At 36.3% G+C, this 21,297-nt stretch overlaps 1 protein-coding gene across 2 annotated transcripts in view; it reads right to left on the reverse strand.

Moving 5' to 3' along the window:
- Positions 1–21,297, reverse strand: part of IL17REL (interleukin 17 receptor E like) — a 42,009-nt gene that overhangs the window by 5,546 nt on the left and 15,166 nt on the right. Inside the window, exons 2-13 of one of the 2 annotated variants that reach the window (XM_042815960.1) lie at positions 19,310–19,337; positions 13,158–13,307; positions 12,302–12,411; positions 10,711–10,825; positions 9,112–9,156; positions 8,171–8,310; positions 7,959–8,030; positions 5,944–5,998; positions 5,555–5,718; positions 3,213–3,257; positions 2,566–2,623; positions 2,212–2,357 (exon numbers count right to left, since the gene is read on the reverse strand). In XM_042815960.1, coding sequence (XP_042671894.1) covers positions 2,212–2,357; positions 2,566–2,623; positions 3,213–3,257; positions 5,555–5,718; positions 5,944–5,998; positions 7,959–8,030; positions 8,171–8,310; positions 9,112–9,156; positions 10,711–10,825; positions 12,302–12,411; positions 13,158–13,307; positions 19,310–19,337 — 1,128 coding nt within the window. Of the gene's footprint in view, positions 1–2,211; positions 2,358–2,565; positions 2,624–3,212; positions 3,261–5,554; positions 5,719–5,943; positions 5,999–7,958; positions 8,031–8,170; positions 8,311–9,111; positions 9,157–10,710; positions 10,826–12,301; positions 12,412–13,157; positions 13,308–19,309; positions 19,338–21,297 lie in introns of both variants that reach the window. The other variant, XM_042815959.1, reaches the window with a different exon arrangement.

Raw genomic sequence — 21,297 nt, forward strand, 5'->3', positions numbered from 1 at the left:
AGGAAGGAAGGAAGGAAGGAAGGAAGGAAGGAAGGAAGGAAGGAAGGAAGGAAGGAAGGAAGGAAGGCAGGAAGGCAGGAAGGAGGGAGGAAAACAAAAAAAAAATGTTATTTTCCATATCCTGAAACAATTTTAAAAAATCGCCTTTCCATCTCTTTTCTTCCTTTGCCAGTAACACTGCACATTTTACTGTGTTGGAAATTTAATATATAAAGTAAAAAATATAAAAGTACACATTCATCATAGAAGGTTACACATTTTCAGAGATATCCCTGGTTCTCAATGTCCATAAGCAGCTAGGGTAGTTTTGTCAAGCACAATTTGGACAGGATAGGAAGAAGGCCAATGCTCCTGTACTTTGTGAAGTACTGTGAGGGAGGACATCCTCCCACCAAGGCTGCTGACATCATGTTAGCACCAAGCATCTTCACTTCTTTTCCCTGGTGTACGTGTGTTGAAGGAATGACCCCTTCTTTGCAGCTATTGTGGGTTTCCCATTATATTGTATGCCAAGAACAAGCTCAGCCTTAGGGTAAAATTGTCCTAAATGATTGTTCTGACACTTAACATTTGATTGTTTATAGTTTGTGCTCAAAATAATTTTAGTTAGTCCACTAATAGCTTTGCATCCCACACTGTTTTCTTTAGTGTGGCAAACTCCTAAAATAATTTCGGGTAAATTAGGTGAATGTGTTCTTACTCAAGCACAACCAAACTGGGATTACTAGAAAGAACATCAGTTTCTGGGAACACAGAGCTAAGTCATTATGAAAATTTTGTGTATATTGCTCACAGTGGTGAGACGGGAACTGCGTGTAACTTATGTGGGCTCCCACTGTGTCACAGTACACAAAGGAAATCTCAGCCTTGCACCAGAGGGAAGAAAAAAAGCATTCCTAAATGTACCGGTGCCCTTCATGATAGACACTGTACAACACCTGGCTCTGCCTTATCAGTGTTGTACCATTAGCCTTCTCACTTTGCAATTCACACATTATTTAAAACCAAAAGTCTAAATTCCACAGATTTTATTTGAAATAAGCCAGTTGAAGGGAAATTACACTGATAAGTGTTCACTACACATATCGTTTGTCAACTGCTGCTACATTGGTCTCCATCCTTCACAGTGAAGGTAACAGAACACTGGAAGAGGCTGCCCAAAGAGGTTCTAGAGTCTTCTTCTCTGGAGACATTCAAAACCCTCCTGGATATTTTCCTTGTGACCTAATTGGATGCTCCTGCTCCAGCAGGAGGATTGGAATAGAGGATCTTTTGAGGTCCCTTCCAATCCCTTACATTCTGTGATTCTGTCAGTCTGTGACATTTGATAGACATGTACCTTCATTTCTCAGGTCTCTTGGAGGAGGCATCATGTTTCACTTAAACTCAGCTTCAACTTGTGTAACAAAACCCTAAGTTGGAAAACTCGGCTTGGAATAAATGCTCTGGTACACTCAGAACAAGGGATGTAATGAAAAATCTAAACGGATTCATTAGAAAATAAGTTCAGCTTTCAGGGTCCATCCCTTTGAGTTTAAGAAGTCAATTGCTTGCTTAAGAAGTTGCCTTCTTGTCAACAACCCCTGCTATGTTCATGGTGCATACTGAAAAGTTCAAGGACTGAAAAAGCAGTCCCTCCCACAATCTTTTTCCTATCTCCTTTTCGCTTTAAGAAGCAGTTGTGCAGTCAGAAGTTGTTGCGCAGTCCCAGTCAGCTGTCTGAAAAAGTTGTCTGAAAACTTTCCTTTTTTTGTGAGCTGAAGTGGGTTTGTTTTGGCAGCCATGAGATTTAGAGTAGCTCAAGACCTTTTTGGAACTGTGCTTCTAGTCTTAAATTTAATGATGTGAGACCTGTGAGGTCAGCTACATTGGTGAACCATATACAAAAAGCTAACAGTTACATTTGCTATATTCATAATACAAATACTGTACCACAAAAATGATGTTAAAAGAATACTAAGGTTCCGCTCAATAGTAATTACTTTCTTTGACATGACTCATTTGACCTCAGCCTCCTTATTAATATCTTCCATCAGCGTGAGATCAGAATTAGAACTTCATGCTTTAAAAATGTTCCAGTAATTGTTCCAATAAGTACTTGTGTGTGCTTATTAACACTTTCAAGTTGCATAGCAATAAATGAAATAATAAACAAATGCGGTGAAATTTGATGAAAGTATTACAGAATTTGAAGAAATAATGTATACAAACCACAGAGACTGAATGGCGCATCCCAACAGATTCACATGAGGCCAGCTGTGTCCTGTTACACACCAGCACTGAGAAGTGTGCTTTGGTTTGAGATGTGAAGAAAACTTGTATTCGATCTGCAACTGCAGCTGTTCTCATCTTCCAAGCTGACAATAGGGGAAAATAATTACTTTTTCATACTGATCAACACTGGACCTATGGGGAAGTTTATATACAGAAGTAGCAAACTGTTGAATCTCTTTGCTATAATTTACAGGCTACAATTATGTGAATACATTAGTGAAGAGAGAACTTGCTTACTGGAGAAAGCAATGTACAATTTAATATTATGTAATTCTAAAAATATATATTTACCTGGAAATTCTCCATGAGCAAATGGACACTTAACCCAAGAGCCTTGCTTGGTTGTAAACTGAAACCAGAGAAATCAGTTAGGAAAACTGATTTTTTTATTTCAGTCTGTGGGTACAGATTCAAGTATACATAATCATTGCATTCCAGAAAAGGAAGATGAATTCACAGCTTTTCTGCTCTATCCTATCTTCAAGGATTTGGTTTAAATTAGATCCCCACATGCTCAATTTTACAGAAACATGTAGTTCCGCTGACTTAAAAGTAGTCTACAATGAAATAATAATGTGCCAACATTAATTTTCATGGCATTTTTTCCTCACCAATAATAAACAGCGCTCCAGTAAATGCAGCATTTCAATCACTTTTATTATCATATATTTAATATGGAAAATTTTCCACATTAATTTTAATGCATACTTCAGAGTTCGAGTGTATGACCTAAAACATTTTCACTGCTTTTCTTAAGTAAGATTTGTCAGATCATTCCTACTGCACTTCCAAAGAACCTCATTTTCATTTAATCTTTCACATTTCCTTCATTTCTACTTCCTATTCATCAGATCTATGAAAAAAAAAAATTAATCCTGAACAATAATACCAATTCAGAAAGAGGATAGGAAAGAGGTTTTTACAAGAAACTAGTTTACCTTCATGCAAAGTCTTGGGTGAGTGTCCACACGAGAATACTTAACCTGCTTGAAAAGAGAGTACTCAGCATTAGCTGGTTTCAACGAGTAGTTTCAGAAAATTAGTTACCCCACATGTTCTTGGTTTGATAACAGAGAAAGGAACTGGTTTACTTATTGGCATGAAATATTAAAAATAGAAACAACTGCTATTTTGGATTCCTGAATAATTTTCTTATATTTATCCATAACATGTAGCATTTTTATAGTCTGTCTAACCCATTAGAGTTTAATTGATTTTGTCATGATTTGGGTACAAAATTCTGATTACACAGCAGTTTTCTTCCAGTCCCTTATTCAGCAGCAATGTTGCAGAATGTTTAAATATTCACTCCAAGGTTGGTTTAACACTTTTGCCTTAAGATAATTCTCAGTTTTCAGTATCCCTATTCAAGAAAATACTTAAACATAGAATGAACTTTAGAAACCCACTTAAGTGATCTACAAAATTTTTCTTTCTTGATTAACAACAGTTCATCTTCCCATGGAGATAAAAAGCCTCATCTCATCTAAACAACTGCTACCCATGTAAGTGTTCTTACTAAGAGCATTGCTCAAGCGCCTGAGCACAGTGGCTCCAATACAGAAAACACACTATCATGACCAAAGTAACACCTCATTATTGTACCTTTTTTGATAACCACACAGTGAATATCCTTAAGCACAGTAGGATTGCAGTAGGATTGCAGAAAATAGTGCCATGGGAGCTATCTGTTCAGAAATGGAGACATCATATTCTTTGACAAAGAAAGACACAGCCTGATTAAAGAGAAGAGTTGCATAGCATCTGGGCCTAAGTCAATACATGTACACAGTATTACAGTGTGTGGCACTGTGTGTGCTTACTGGCAAAGCTGGCATTATCTGAGTAATCTCTGCAGTACACTATAAAGGTGTTCTTCAAGAAATGGTCAAAATTCAACACCTTTCACAATTAAATTGGAAAAAGAAGAAAAAAAAAAACATCCTGTCCATGAATTCAGCCATTGAAAGCAATGAGTAAGAAATCAACAAGAAAACACTCATTGTCTGTAATAAAACAACTCTGGACGATGTTTTGGGTAATAGACATGACCATTACTAGACAAATCTCATTTTAGGATTCCTTTTTTTTCCCCTTTGTTTTTTTTTCTTTCCTGCAAGAAATGAGTTGTTCTTGTTGTCAGCAGATGATGAATCCCACCAGGCCCATTCACGTATGTAAAATTAAGCTTATGTGTTTCTCCAAGATCAAATCTTTGTTGAGGCACATAACATGGTGAATCTGAACAATCACTGAACACTTGGCCCAGAGTTCCTAAACAAAAAGAAACATTCTAATCCTCTTCCCCCTTGCCATCATGTAATCAGAATAAGTCTCATAATGTTTCAAAAACAAAGAATCTGTTTATGATTTTATCTACCTTTTGAGATGTTACAGGGATTTTACTGTCTTCTCTCCACAATAAAGTCTGAAATTTACTTTTCAAAATGCAAGCTCAAACTCTATGCAATTTCATACATCCAATGCATTCAGTCCCATGATACTTCAGGCTGAAGTATGTAGCAGTTCAAAATACATGTATTAAAAATCCTTTTCAGATTAGGAATATAAATGCTGAAAGAACTGAGAAACACAGTATTTCAACACCCACAACTTCAAGGCAACTTGAATCCAGCTTGAGGAAGGCACTTCAAAGAGAACATAATGGAGTATAAAACTACCATCAAGGTATTTTTACATCTCCAATAAGATCTGAAGAGATTTAGATTTATCTGAATTCCATTTTAGATATCTAAAGTTAAAAATCCAGGTTATGATGGTATCCAGCCATAATCGACTTGTCATAATGCAAAACATCAGAGATACAGCCCTCCAAACTTTCTTAAATATCTACTGTCAGATGAAAAGAATTGTCCTCTGAATGCGTCTGCTTTATTTCCTTACTTTAAAGGGCATCTGAGATGAACAGTTTTAACTTGAACACATAATTTTTAGACAGCTAAGTCTGAGCAGATGAATCATGCCTTTACTATAAATGAAAAGCAGAATCTATTGACCCCAAAGAATTCAGTAAACATTACTAGCTTCACAGTCATGTCCGTCTTTTTATTTCTTAATAGTGAATCAACCAATATTGAACTTTCTGAATAAATTATGTGGTTAGTGCACAAGAACAGACTGTGGTTATGAACAGTTCAAAGTATCACAGAAGAAAAGAGGAATTTGCAACTGTTCTTATTCCAAAGTCTAGCTTCACTTTTTGTATTGCTCTGGTCATGGCCAATCTCAGTAGTTGAATGAAGAGCCCAATAGTTCTTACCTTCTCAGGAAAACGTTTGGAAGAATCTTGTATATCTTCACAGTGGTCATTAGACTTCATTAATCTGCACAGGTTAACAAGGACAAGCACGGGGCAGGCTGGTTCCCAAGCTAGGGTTTGTGTCACTGGATTATAAACAATATTATCCCATAATGCCGTTGTATCTGTGCACCAAAAAAGTGGAAATATTATTCAATATGCCAAAAAAAATGTAATCAGGGAAAGACACTTTAATATTAAGACCTGAAAATAAGTTACTTCATCTACCACAATATAACAAGTTAGTATAATGATTTCCTTGCAGTTTTGCAACGCACGGTTTTCATCTCAGATGAATTTCAAATTGTGACAAAAAACACTCAGATAAAGAGTAATCAAAAAATACTTGCCATTTTCAAAGGGACAAAGTTGTAACCTCCTGGCATCTGGTATTGCCAGCCAACCCTAAAACCCAAAAATTAGCGATTAACTAGAGATCTTCAGATACAACAGTTTTTAACACTTCAGAAAGGATGTGAAAGACCAACCTTCCCACTAAGGGCACATATATTAGGTCTGTTATGGTATTTGGGGAAGTATTTTTTTAAAAGGCTTTTTTGCACTGGATATCTATTCAACACAAGCAGCCTAGCTGGAAGCTGATGACATGCTGCTGATGACCAGATGATGAGACCCCTTCCAGCCCCACATGCCTACTATTTCTGAGTTGTATATTTGAACCATATTTCATTTAAAAAGACTTCTAACTTGACATTCATTGTTTCTTACAGTGCCATTATATTCTAGGGATGACACAAGACATTTAAGAATCATAATGCCAGATCTCTGAACTTTGTTATGGCTAAGGATGCAGCCTTGAAGTCTGAGGACTAACATTAAACTCAATCTTGCAGGAATCTATGCATGACTGTTAGTATAACCTAACTGTTTAGACTAATGTGCAAATATTTTTATTGCTCACAGCTCTCATTTGTTTGCTCAGCAATCATATTGTTTCTCTGTATATATACTAAGTGGAATATTTTCCAGTGACTAATCAGTTCATTCAAAAATAAGCAATTACATTTGGTCCACTGAGTAACTTTATAGGCTTCACTAACTGCATTAACTAGATTATCAATGACTAAAGAGTTTGGACATTTAATTAAAAGGTAAGCATTTACATATGGATATCTACATTTATTATGTTAATCCACAAGTAAAATACTACTCCAGTATTCAGTGAAAAATTAGTATTTTTGTATTTTATCAAGCTTATTTTAAATTAGTTTGGTGACTTTTTACTTCTTGCTTATCAAATCATCAGTGAAGAGCGTAGATACTGTGATTACAGGAATGGAGCATATCATCCTTCATGTCTGTGTCAAAAATGGCTTTATCTTAAAAAATGTGTTCATATAAAAAACCATTCTGATTAGTATTTAATAAAAAAACATAGTTTCTCTTTACATATATTTTAACAGGCTAAAGAAAACATCTTCTTTAAATCTCCTTTTTAAGACAGCCTTTCTACTCCCCAACCATCCTAGATTTTTTATGTACATCTTTCATTTTATTAACGTTTATTAAATAAGGATGCAATAATTGCCTACATTATTTCATAGAAAGTCTTACCTATACTTTCCTGCTCGCTTGTGATAATCTTGCCACCTAAATCTTTTTTCACATTTACATCATGTAAGCACGTTCCTTTAATCAATCATTCTATGATGAAATATTACACTCTGATATTTTTTCTTCAGTGTTTTTTTCCAAACAAGGACTCACATTTTACAATAAGAAGTGCTTTTATTAGAGCAAATGCATGAACTTGTACTTCACACCAGTGCACTTTTATCCCCATTTAGTTATTTCCTATATGAAGAACTCTATTCTCTTCCGATTATTCAGATTCTCTTCTATTTTGATTATACCATTCAACTGTATTACTAGCAAATCTCATTAACACGTTCCTTCCTTTTGTGCCCTTGTGGCTGATGAAAACATTTATATAAGACCTGACAGTGATCCTTAAATTACCTTCCTATTATCTCTGCACCATTCAATAGAAGCAGCTGAATTAGTTCTCTAAGGAAGTATTATCTACCCCAGCTTCCTCAAATCATCTCTTAGCTTTGAATGTGAAACTACCTCAAATGCTATGCTGAAATTCAAATTAAACATGCTGTATTTTCATTACTTATAAAAACTCAGTTAAATTAACCTTGTATAAATTAATTTCCTTTTATCTCCATCTTTAATTAGTGTTTTCTGAAAAATCTCTTCAACTATTTCATAACGTCAAACATGCTTTAGTCAAAAACATAGCAGTAGAGCCTTTTCCTACAGATATTCCCACCTTTTTTAGCACATACCCATATAAAATTTATTTAATCAGAAGCATATATAAAATCCAAACTGTTACCTCAATGCAAAGACAAGGAAGTAGCTGAGAGTACTTCAGAGAAACTGATTTTAAAGAATCCTTCCCTCTTATCTGAAATGAAAAAGATGATCACTGATCCGGGCCAATTTAATAAAGTTAACAAAGACACAGAAGACCATTTCATGTATGATCTCAACTAGCATTTCTCCCCCAGACACCTCAAGAAAGCAATGCTTTAAGCCTTAACTCACCACAGCAAATTGTCCCACATCTTCACAGGTAAACCATTTGTGACACAAACGAATGTAATAATCTTGATCTCGAAGAAAGTTGGATACATTCACTGATATGATTTTTCTTGTTCTGTCTACATTATAGTCTAACTTTCCAGCTGAAAAACAAAACTCAAACATTAAATTATTGTATCTAGTTCTTTATTAGTTTGCATATTTCTGACTTCATTGCCGCTTTATAAAAATACAGAATGTATTTAAAACCTGTGTAGAGATAAATTAACATTTCTTACCTAGAATATTTGAAATCATTCTTTTAAATCCTGATATTCCTATATGTAATCTTATTTTATGACATATAATATTTTTCAAAAGAATGAATTTCAACATTACTAATTTTTAATTAACATTGTCAATAATGAGAAGCCGAGACACCTATAGATTGAACCTCAACCTGAAATCTTACGTAGTTCATGTACAAATACCTGAAATATACACACTAATGCTACTTCAAAAGCTGATTTTCCTAAGGTTGAAATATCATTTCTTTAAGAATATGTGCAACTATTTTGGACAAATGCAATATGTGGGGACTTTTGCTTTATTATTCTTATTCACAGGTATCTCAAGATCAGGACAGCAATTTGGCCAATTCGCTTTAATCTACTTGTGAGATCTGTTTATAGACAAAATATGAAACTTGTAATCTGTAGTTCGTGAAAAAGGCACAAACCTGCTTCCAAATGTGTAAGTATTGAATAGGTTGTCAACATCTTTATCTGCTATCTAGCATTTACAAGTCAATATAGAAAAACACTGAATTTTTGCGGCATACCCAAAGTATAATTTTAAGTAGCAGTTGTAAATATTTTTTCTGCTTATTCAGCTATGAAAACATATCACTGTAGAAGTCACAAGAAATACCCCACAACTTCAAGTTATACAGAAAATTAGCTCACCCAAACAAGCTGGAATGTGCTTTCCCACATCACTGTTTCTGCAGTCTGCAAAATATAGACCAGAATTTTCTTCAGTATTGTGTTATTTATATAGGCATGTAGCCTATCAGACTTCCAAATTATCCAGTAGTTTCCCAACAGTAAAACAATCTCATTCATCCCCTTTAAAGGTAGATTTTGATCCTCTTCTAGATAGTGAAGGAAGTGAAGGAAGGTACCACACACACTGACTGTGTCTTAACTTGCATTAGGGAGCTATCTCACCAGTGTGGGGTTTCTACTGTTAAACCTCTTCAGCAATTTAAAGTGGCAAACCAGGATACAACAGTGCACTTCTTTACCCAGTAGTTAATAATAATACAGGTAATAACAAATCAAGTTATCCTTTCTTTGAAACTCACTCCAGCTGTTTACTAGACGCATTCCTCTGCTAAAAACAACTGTATTTTTTCAATTCTGGTTTTCCTCTAGACTTGCAAAGAATTACCTTCATTTAGTTCCCAGGAAGCCTGCCAGAACTAGAGGCGAACAAACACCTTCAGAACTAATATCTAATACTTGTATCTTCACAATCTAAATCTTGATTTTAAAATATTTTGCTTAAATGTACATTAGAGCAGTATTTTGCTTTAATTGCCCTCACACTGTGATTTTCCATAGGAAAACATTTTCCTTTGTTTTCATTTCACTTTGTTTAAAACTAGGCTTTTTAAAGCCTTATTTTTTTCCCCTTGTCTCCTTCAGTAGTGAATTGGAGTAGAGGCTTTAGCAAGAAAATGAAATGCTTTTTAATTAGAACAAAGCTTTACTTGAGCAGACACAACATGTCTGATACAGTATGCAAGGGATGGTACTGCACCAATGGCCATGGGCGAGGGCAGCAGCCCACAGACTGTGGCAATGGGATGGCAGGGCAAGCACAGGCAATGGGCTGAGTAAGGGGTCTCAGTTCATTTTTTGCACCACCATTTGCCACACTGAACCACTGGACCACTTGTACTGAATCTACTTCGATATGCATGTAGTAGGCAACTACCCAAATGCCCAAAACAAGGACCAGTGGTATCTTATCTCACTCACTTATATAAAAACAGGTGACAGAACAGATAGCTAGTGAAAAGAAGCTACTTCTTTACACTTTCCTATTAAACTTGCCAAAAGGTCTGAAACCACATGGAGCCTAACAGAAGACAGCAACATTTCCATCTCATGCACAGAGATCATGCAGGACTGAGCCTGCTGGCAGAGATCGATCACATTCCAATGATCACAGGAATGCAATCTGGGAGAAACACATAATGTAGTTTTCCAAATATTTTGAAATACAAACTCTGGTATCTGTTGTTGTTCAATCTTGTTTTGTTTTGTTTTTGGCAAGTCAGACATTTGCACGCACCAAATAAATCGCCAAAATGTCGAATAATACTGATTATCAGACATAAAATAGCACCATTTAGATCAGTGTACCCCAGAATGTAACTTGCCTTTGCATTCAGATTTTGGTTTTGTTTGGAATTTTTTGCTCTGTTTTGTTTGGCCTTGTTTTTCTCTTTGAAAAGATGTCTTTTGAAAAACATTAATTTGAAGATGTTTTCCTACCTTCAACATAGTATTCCTGACTCATCTTAACTTCACAGTAATTTGGTACTGTTTTCATGGTCACATAGATGTGTTGTGCTACGTTGACTTCAAAGCAATTGAATTGAACCTGCACCTGTTTAAAAGGTTTATAAAATAAAGTTTGTGTGTGACTTCCAGAATGCATGAAAACCACTATTTATGAGAGTTAAGCAAGCAATATTTTTGTTTAAATTGATTTACATTTGCCAGGAGCATTAAGCATTTTGAGATACTGTAGCATTAAGAATGTAAAGGAATCAGATGCCATTTAGCTAAAGGATTTCAAAAAATGTCATTTCTTCTAATCTAGGAGCTGGCCATCATCTTTACTTCCAGAAAACCAAAGATCCGTGAACTATCAAAGAATAGTAAAAGCACAGAACTCACTGAACTGAAAAAAAGGATAAAATGTATTTTGTACTACCAGAAGTCCTGAGTTGTAAGCATTTTACAAGCACAAACAATTGCAGAATAGGAAAATACGTCTGTTAAAACATTTAGCATCAACTTTGTCAAATTTATTCATTGCAGTAAGGTTCTGGGAAAGTATTTTAGGAGGCAAAAGTTGAGATCCAATTACAGCAGGTCATTCTCTCACTGTAGGGAGTAACTGTAGCAATAACTACTGTATTCCATATAGACTTCCAAATGTATATAACTCCTATTTGACACAAATGCCTTTGAAGGGTAAAAGATTACTCACAGAACTGAAAGTATGAAAATCTAAATACATCTACATTTCTAAGTGCATTTGTTGAGTCACAGCTGTAAAATTCACCTTTGTCTGAAAGCCAATAATTGTTGATTGCCAGCCCTGCACTGCCTGCAGGGACTTTTGATCATCAACTGATGATACTGAGTGTAGACTGCAATTGCAGTTTGGGAGTAGAAATTGCTTTCACACATGCAATCGATATAACAGAGCACATGAAGTAACATGTTTTGTATGGGATTAATAACAGTTATTCACCACTAGCTGAAAGCAAAAATTCCTCTTTTAAACAGTAGGTCAAGGATTGCTTTTTTTTTTTTTTTCCAGCTGCAGATTTTAATAACAAATACTTCTGGGTATAGTTTAGTACAGAATCATACTCTGCCACTGCAATTATTATTATGAGTTTAGAACAGATGTGTACAAGTGTTCAGGCACTTGGCTTTCTTCTAGAAGTGTAAATTCTATTGACATGGCTGGATCTAAATAAATATGAGTGGGACGTGAGAAAATGCACTTAATGGTCCCTGTGACATTGTGTTTCCTTGCAATTGGAGTAACAAAAGCTTCCTCACAATTTGGTGGGTACAGTAAGAAAGAAAACAAGATCAATTTGAAAAGTAGAATTTATAGAGGCATCTTCTCTTGATAAAAGTTAAGTGGAAGAAGTCTAAAAATGGTGGAGAATCACATACAGAACACTTTTGTTACGAAGCTTCATTTGACACTACTGAACCATATATTTCATTGCTGTTTTCCACAGAATCATTAAGACAGTAAAGAGAAATACAAAAACTATGTTTTTCCAAAGGTTTATAAACATTTAAATGAAAAACAACCCCATAAAAATGAATCTACCTTCTTTCCATTAAGTGTCTTGCTTTTCTTCCTGGCAAATCTCACATTTGTGCACTGAGATTGCTGTGTGTCCAGTGAAAAAGAACATATTTCCAGCCCACGAATATTTTCTGAAATAAGTTAGGAATACATTTCAAAAATATGATTTGAACATCTTTAACAGAAAAATAAGATAGACCATATTCTAATCTTTCCAAGTGAAAAGTACAAGTATTTTATCTCTGTAAAAAAAGGGGGACAGCATGTAATAACACGCACATGGAGTAGGAAGCCTCCATGGATTTAATACAGACTGCTATGAATTAAGGCTTTAATTATGCAAACTGTCATGCAAATGATTAAGTACAAATCACACAATGAGTGAAGCACACCAGGAAATATCTAAACAATAACACACTAAGTACATGAGTGGCAGGATGTTGGTAAAAATAAACTATGCCCCAAAAAATTGAGTGCTTTCATTTTATTTTGGCTTAGAATTGGAACTCCAGAACAAAACACAGTTTCTTCTGTTGGTGCAGTCACTCATGCCCATGTTGACAGGGCAAATGGTATCTATGTCCTTATGTGTGCATGTAAATACTCACATGTGAGAGAGCAAGAAAGAAAGAGCAGCAGTACTACAGGGGCACTGGCAGAGGAAACTGTAATATGTTGGATGTAAGAAATTAAGTTCTCATTCCTTTGAGAAATTCCAGGGCTTTATCCTGGTTTGTAGTTAAAAAGTTCAATTAAAAAATCTGATACAACCACATAAAAACAGCATGGACACAAGCATTACACTACAGAACAAAAAATAGGCAGAAAAATAGCAAGAAGTGAACAGAAATGATTCAGTAGCAAATCTGCTTCCTACCATCCAGACTCAGAGTTCCTTTAATGTTTAAATGAAGAGAGCATGGGCTTCCTTGGACACATTTAATAACTGTTGAGATCTTCATGCTCTTCAGTACCATAGAAGACAAAGATGCAGGAGCACTGTGGCAGAAACTGTTAAAAATGCCACCTGCGAATATAAAACAGAAAGAGAAGTCACGGTGTGCACAGGATATTTCTGGGGAAGGAAGCACCAAAGATGAAAATCCAGCTCTTCAGAAATCGGTAGGGAACTCACCACTGTCTTCAGTAAAACCAATACTTTACCTAAGATATTCACGTGACCACAGCAAGCTCTTGGCTGATTGACTTCGCTAGAAATGCAGTGGGAAAGAACTACATTACAGATGAGGTTTGATAATAAATTTCCTGGCTTAGGAAAGTATGAACTCAAAAAAGGAAATCATATTTCTAACAGTTAAGGTTAGCAGAGTGCAGCTAGACTAATAGCACTTCTAAGTAACTAGACCTTTCTAGTTACTAGTCTACAAATCATGGTTAGACTAATAATATAAGCTTTTTTTTTTTTTTTTCCTCAAAAAACTTTGCCTGCATGTTGTGAGTACCCTCATAGGTAGTAGTTCACTTTTAGAGTCATTGGTGGATAGTCTCAGCTGATGTTAAATACGATTTTCACACAAGAGGGCACCATTGCATTCCTAGTGATGAAAAAAAAAAACCCACACCTACAAGATTTCTTTCCGGTAAGAGGTGAAAAACAAAGCAAAACAAAAGAGAAGCCTCTAAATAGAACTAGTATGCCTCCATTCATTTTCTTATGCCAATTTAGTCCTGCCTCAAATCCTTTGGGCATATGTTTGCACATCAGCCTTCTAATGTAAAAGAAGAACCAGACTTAAGGTCCCATGTCTCACCAGTTAGCCATATATCACCATATTTCATCTCTTTCTACTTCCCAGGCTGATCAACAAAGAAATTGGTCATTCATTTATGAGTTTATGTTAGTACTGTGGATGTAATCCCCAGTGCATTCCTGAGGCTTCTCCATCTCAAGTGCACTGCTTGTAGTCTCAAAAACCAGAGTTCAAGAGATTGTCAAAATGAATAGCTAAGGAATTCGGTTTTGTTCCTTGGCTTTGTGGTTTACAATGCAGCGCACCTCGTTTTATCTGCAACTACATGCCAGCAGTTTCTTTGAAATATTTATTATCCTCGTAACTTCAGCATGAAAGTTAAAAACACTCAAGTAAAACAAAGTATTTCACAGCTCATTCTCATTTTCAAACTTTTTTGACTCTTGTTAGTCATACTGCTAAGCATACTCCTAGAAGGCGTCCATGAAGAAAAGCATAGTGTGTAAGCGCAATGGCATGATGCTGTGCTTGCCATAAAAACACAGAATAGCATAGAATCATAGAGTTGTCTAGGTTGACCTTTGAGATCATGAAGGCCAATTGTAAACTTGACCTGTCATGGTCCCTCCTCTCCCAGAGCTTGAGACAATTTTCTCACATTCTAACAATTCTACCTCAAATTATTAGAAAAGTGTGCAATCTTCAGTGCCTAGCCAATAATTATTGTCAAGGTATGGATTCTCACTAACTCACATGGAAGATGCATCCATTGTTCTCCTGGAGGAAACGTAGGACGGAAGGACAAAGCATATTCTTATTTAGTCCTTCAGTCGAGAAGAAAAGTTCTTTAAGTGCGAAGGCTAAAAGAATAATAACCTGTACAAGAGCACTTTTAGCACTTCCACTTCCCATTTCATGAAGGAGCCTATTGTCAGGGACCAAATTCTGATATATGCAGAACATGAAGACAGACTGATATAAACGTCACACTTTGGCTTGACGCTGTCAGGCCTTAAAGTGCCCTCACACTTGGTGTCAGGAATTATCACAAGTCAGAAAATACTAAACACCTGAATCTCCGCTCCATTAGCCTGTGGTTTTCTTGCCATTGAGCACACTGAGGAGGTAACAGGTTACTCTAACCTCAAGTAAGTGAAAAAGTAAGAAAACAATGACACTTTACCTCAACTGACAGTTTAGCCAACTCTCAGTTATCCAAGGTAATTGTCCAGCAGTGAGAGAAGCAAAACAAAGAACAAGCACCAATGATTCAAAATACACAAATGAGGCCATAAGAAGAGTACATGGACTTCTGGAGCATTTTTAAATGTGTTTCAAAAGAGATTAAGCAGATTTAAGAAGTACTCTGCATAGCAGCCAGATGTGAACATTCTATTCCATCTTCCAAGAATGGGTTGTGTAATAATCCTGAAGGTGTCTCAGGATGAAGAGTTATTCTACAACACCCAATCAGTCCACCCAGTTAATTAAATTGCAGAACTACTTGATAATAGTTATTATTAAAATGTAATGACTAGTTTTTTCCAGATGTTTGCTCAAAACATATTTTCTTGGACTTCTTCAGCCACCAGGTCTACCCATTTCAGATCAGGGCTGCTAGATTTATCCACATTGAATATACTGAATGACATGCAGTTATGTGCACCAACCCTAAATAACCAGTCTATGTTATTTTCATAAGAAAATAAGCAGTATTTGAAATAAGCCAATAAATTATTTTATTTAGTTCCTCAGTTGTCAGTGTAAATTCCTTGATCAAGGCTTTACCTTGCCTACTTTTATGACTGTAGAAATGATTCAAGGGAAGAGGAATGTGATACTTCTTGACAAAGTGAATCCGAGTGAATTTGACCATATTATTTGATCCTATATATTTTTAGGGGAGATTGTTTTGAGACAATTGAATTTTATCCTTAGTTATTACTGCTTGAGGTATAGTACTATCAGATGCCAGAGCCTTTGCCTCTCTAAGGAGAATCCCAGGTCATACTTAGGTGCATTACCAACAGTGGATCAGTACAAACAGTTTTAGAACTACTGCATCAGTAAGCTGGAACACTGCTTTTCTTGGACATGATTTTTGCACTCAAACTGAAAACAAGAAAGTAATACACTGGATAAAATGAAAATACTCTTTCACTTCGGATTTTTTTCTTCTTTTTTTGAATCTTTTCCCATTAATTTTGGGAATTGCAAAAGATGCCATGAAACTCGTCAAAAATCATTTAAATGGATCATATAGTGCATGAAGACACTAACTTGAATCTCAATAAATGCATAATACAAGAAAGAGCTTACAGAAAAGAATTTCCTTGCCACAAATCATCACACACATTTCAGGAATCACAAAAGTAGACTCACTTCTGACTAATTCTTCAGTAAACTCTTCCCTTATCATATTTTAATCATCCTCCCCCCTTAAATAGCTTCCTCTGGGACACACACCTCTTCCTCATGAGTAGTTTGATCTACATTCCAGAAGACATTAAGGTACACCTGGCTACACAAACCATATTCTGAGTAAATTTTGCCTAAACTTTATGTTTGTGAATTATAACTGTAATTAGCCCTACATGAGAGAAGGACTGTTGTTGTAATAAAAAAAATCCTAAATTATGGACAGATACAAACTGAGGCATAAAGAAGCCAAAACTTATTATTCAGCATGTAGACACTTTCCTTGTACTTTTGCCATCAGCTAAACCACAGCAGATTATGTTTTCATCTGTTGATGCAGCAATCAACCTAGAACTGTCATGACAGCAAAACACACCTTATGTATCCTTGGATAATAGAAGTCAGAGCTGAGCAATGAATGCGCAATAGAAATGATTAGATGGATAATTTGAAGCCCCAGGCAAGAAGATGAAATTGAAGAACAGGAAAAAAAATGCAGAGAAAACTCATTAAGAATAGGCCCTGGGCAGCTCCCAAAAGAAATTCCTGTTTTCTTTTTCTTTTTTGTTGGTATTTCTTCTCTACAAGAATGGTAAGAATCTCAACTACTTAGGATATTGACACTGATAAATCTGATAGCTTATCTACTGTGCACTGAAATTGCTTCACTGGGGCATCATTCCATGAGTAAAAATTGCAGTAACATTTCAAACCAATTTGCATATGATTTACCACAGTATCTGCTGCATCTGTGCACGATGATGATTCAACAGCCTTCATAAACAAACTAGGTACACTCACCTAAGATAACAACGTGATGCATTTATGTTAACAAATATCAAAATCTGCAACTTAAAAGTACTTGAACCAGTTATGAAATTGATTACAATTCAGTTTTCTCTTTTACAATAGATTTCAATGCAGAGTAAATTAAGAAGAGTTCCACAGTTGTATGTTCAGGAAGTATTTCAGACTTGCAAGAATAATGAATGGCATGGTCTTACACTATGTCAAATATATTTTCTGAGTGATTTTAAAATTAAAGGATCTTGAAAAAGTACAGTTAATTTTAAATACTGCTGTAGCCTTAATGTACTTCTAATAGTTCATAGGAAGGGGAGGGAGAAGGCAGAAGCTCTGCTGCCAAACACTACAGAGGTGATAGCCATAAATTCCGCAGAATAAAGTCATCTTTCTGGTGCTGCTAAAAGCAATGACTACTGCACAGTATTACACACTGAAGGTCTTTTGAGGTAATTTTACCTCAAAAAATAATTAATACAAAGTATGACTACGGAAAAGGAAGTATGGAAATAAGTATACACCCAGTGTTGCACAAGACAACTAGGATGAAGACTGAAAAAAATGTTTTTTCATCACCCCAGTAAGGCTGAGTCATCCTACATGTTGCTTGTATTAAAGATACCTGATAAGCCATTTTCAGGCAGCACTGAAAACCTACAACCAGCTCTGCTTGATGTACACTGTATTGCAAGATAAGGATGTTCAGCTTACAAGCTCTTCAGGCCCAAAGAATATATCCAGCTCAGAGTTAAATAACTAGTTTAAGCTCATACACATCATAAGGCGATACCTTTGGCAGGCAAAGGAGAGGAAGAACTCCTCTTGCTTTCCTCCCAGCATATAACTCACTTTGTCCTAAGAATGAATCACCATCTTCTGTTACCAGTAGTGTCTCCACTATTTAGATTTGCATTTGTGTAATACCTAGCAATTATTTTAGCTCATAATCAACAGTATTGCAAATGTCCTCCCTTTAGAGGCCATAGTTATAGGGTTTGGTTTACTCCTGTGCTACCCAAAGAAATGAAGGCATGCTTCAGCTCAGCAAAGTTCAATATCCCAATTTCTCTCTCATTCTGTGACTCCTTCCGTGCAGTTTGTGCAACTAGCAGGTCAGCTGTCTAATCCAAATAAGGCTCATTCACAGCCTTGATCCAGTCTCTGATGGTTCAGCCTCTTTAGTAGTAGAAGGCTAATGACTTTTTCAAGAGGGCCTTTTAATTGCATCCCTTCCAAAGCCATCATTTCAACAGTATGTGTCTGGTAGACATCATCCTTTCAGAATAAGACTCAGGACAACTGTCATCCAGCTCAATGCCCCACCTCATAGCACCAGGACCTCACATGCTTATGGTTCACTAACAGAACTTCTCTCTGCCCATGGGTATTCTGCCATAAGAATCAGGAAAGGCTTGCTGAAGATAAGCAGCATTCAGAGCTGAGCTTTCAGGTACAACCATCCCCTGAAAGGGGACAGCCTGCAAGGCAGTTGCGTTGTACTTCCCTGTCAAGCAAGTATGCACACTGGAGGAGTGATTGATGGAGGCTTCAGAGTTTAGAAAATTAAAGAGCCTATATTGCTACTGTAGCCAAAAATAATAAATGAAAGCAATGTAAACGTGAGCGAAATGTCAAAGCAAATTCTCCCAGTGACTATCTATGGCTAAGAAAACCAATAATGCACAATTATTAACCTATTATTTAGTACAGCCACCAATTTCCTATGTTGTATACAGGGAAATTTGGATTCAAATCGAAAGAGGGGAGGTTTAGGTTAGATGTTAGGAAGAAATTCATTACTCAAAGGTACCCAGAGAAGTTGTATGTGCCCCATTCCTGGAAGCATTCAAGACCAGGCTTGATGGGGATACCGAGCAGACTGATCCAGTGGTAGGCAACCTTGCTCATGACAGGGGAGTTGGAACTATGTAATCTTTGAAGTCCCTTCCAACCCAAGCCATTCTATAATTCTATGATTCTTTGACTCTATGACACAGTGATCTGAAGTGACCAGGAAAGTGCATCTATTATCTGCAACAAATTATCTTTATTTTTCAAAAATAAATGTAGTAAAAAGTGAATGATGTATACTCACTGGAAGGTTTGCTTTTACAATGAATCCCCTGCAAACAGAAAAAAATATATACATTATGATAGGTTTTCTGAGGTGATGATAAAAATAAATATTACTTAGTCATTATACACAAGTATAAACATACTTTTTTTAAAAGTAAGCACATTCTAACACAAATAGATTTTGAAATTAAAGCATATTTTCAAATACAGTGAAAATGCACATCACTAATTCATATGATATCCAGATAAGTTTGAGGGCACAAGATCAGTGTTTTCCATATTTTCATGTATTTTCTACTGAGTTGTAACCATGACCAGTCCAAAGTTCCATCAAATAGAGACCTCAATCAGACACTGCCTGATCAAAAAAATAAAAAATAAAAAATAAAAAATTATCAATAGTTTATTTATTGACTCAGGTATAAATAAATCAGGCAAAGAAACTAAGTTATTTTTTAATGCAAGATATCTGTAGCACTTCTGAATATTAGATGAGCTTTAGGAAGGTCACATCAGGCCAACAGGACATATTACAATCAACTGCAAATGAAGTTGAGGAACAGGACTTGCCATTTTAATTCTGAGAACTATCTGGCTCATAATCCTGAAATTGAAATTACTCAGGCACAATACTTACCATGTCAAGTGAGTAAGTTTTTTTGTAAGAGACAAAGTGAACCTGACATTGAGATTTGAGCAGGTTTCCAGCTGCCTTTCAGCCAGACTACACCCTTTTTCCAAGTAAAATAAACACTCAACCACACATCAAAATTCTGTAGAATATAAAAATAACAAATATTATTTTGAATACTATGTATCATTTTCTAAATACAGGCTACTACTACACCAAAAAATATGCTTTCCTGCTGTTCTGGCATTCAAGCTTCTGACATAACACTTCTACTAGTGTTCATTTCTGGTGTATGGTATAAAGTACATTCCTCTACACTTTCTTTTAAAATCAGTGCATTATTCACAGAGATGCTTTTGTCACAATTGCAAAAGAAGCAGGCATCACCTTGTCTCCTCTCCTCTCAGATGGACTGGCAGCTGTTAGTCCTTTCAAAGCATTTCAGGATCCTGTCAGTAAACCAACAATCTGTGAGATTTAGAGCCAGCAAAAGTCTCTCCGTAGACATTTGGAAGTTCTCAATTTGTATACAAATACAGTTGACAGCCTGGGTGAGTACTAGCATGTCATAAAAAGAACTATTACTTGGTCTTCTATGTGGCTGCCACCCACAGGTCCTTCTGTCCACCTCATAAATACAGCTGCAAAATCTTATTTCTGAAAGTGTGAAATGACAGCACTGTGGTAGCTGTACATGTGTATGGTCTTACCCCATAGTTGCTGAGAATTGTTTCCGTCCTTCATGGCTACATTTGGCCACTACACATTTGCAGTAAAAGGGGACAAAAAACTTTTTTATAAATATATTAACAGTAAGAGGAGGGCTAAGGAGAATCTCCATCCTTTACTGGATGCGTCGGGATACATGACCACTGGCAATAAGGAAAAGGCTGAGGTTCTCAGGGCCTTCTTTACATCCGCCTTTAAAAGTCAGACCAGTTATCTTCAGGGTACTCTGCTCACTGACCTGGAAATCTTGGATGAGGAAGAGAATAAACCTCCCCACAATTCAGGTGGAAACAGTCAGAGACCTACTGCTCAACGTGGATCATCACAAGTCCATGAGGATGGACCACAGGATCCACCCGAGGCTGCTTGAGGGAGCTGGCGGAGGTGACTGCCAAGGCTCTTTCCATCATCTATCACAGTTCCTGGTAAACCTGAGAGGTCCCGAAGGACTGGAGGCTTGCCAATGTGGCTCCTATTTACAACAAGGGTTATAATGTCGCCTGACCTCAGTGTCAGGGAAGGTTATAGAACAGATAATCTTGAGTGAGATCACACAGCATGTGCAGGACAACCAGCGAATCAGGTCTAGAGTACAAAAGACAGGTCCAGGTCCAGGTCCAGGTCCAGGTCCAGGTCCAGGTCCAGGT

The sequence above is a fragment of the Centrocercus urophasianus genome, unplaced genomic scaffold (assembly GCF_019232065.1).
Source record: "Centrocercus urophasianus isolate 14NV4802_14NV808 unplaced genomic scaffold, USGS_Curo_1.0 seq_15, whole genome shotgun sequence".
NCBI classification, from domain to species: Eukaryota; Metazoa; Chordata; class Aves; order Galliformes; family Phasianidae; genus Centrocercus; species Centrocercus urophasianus.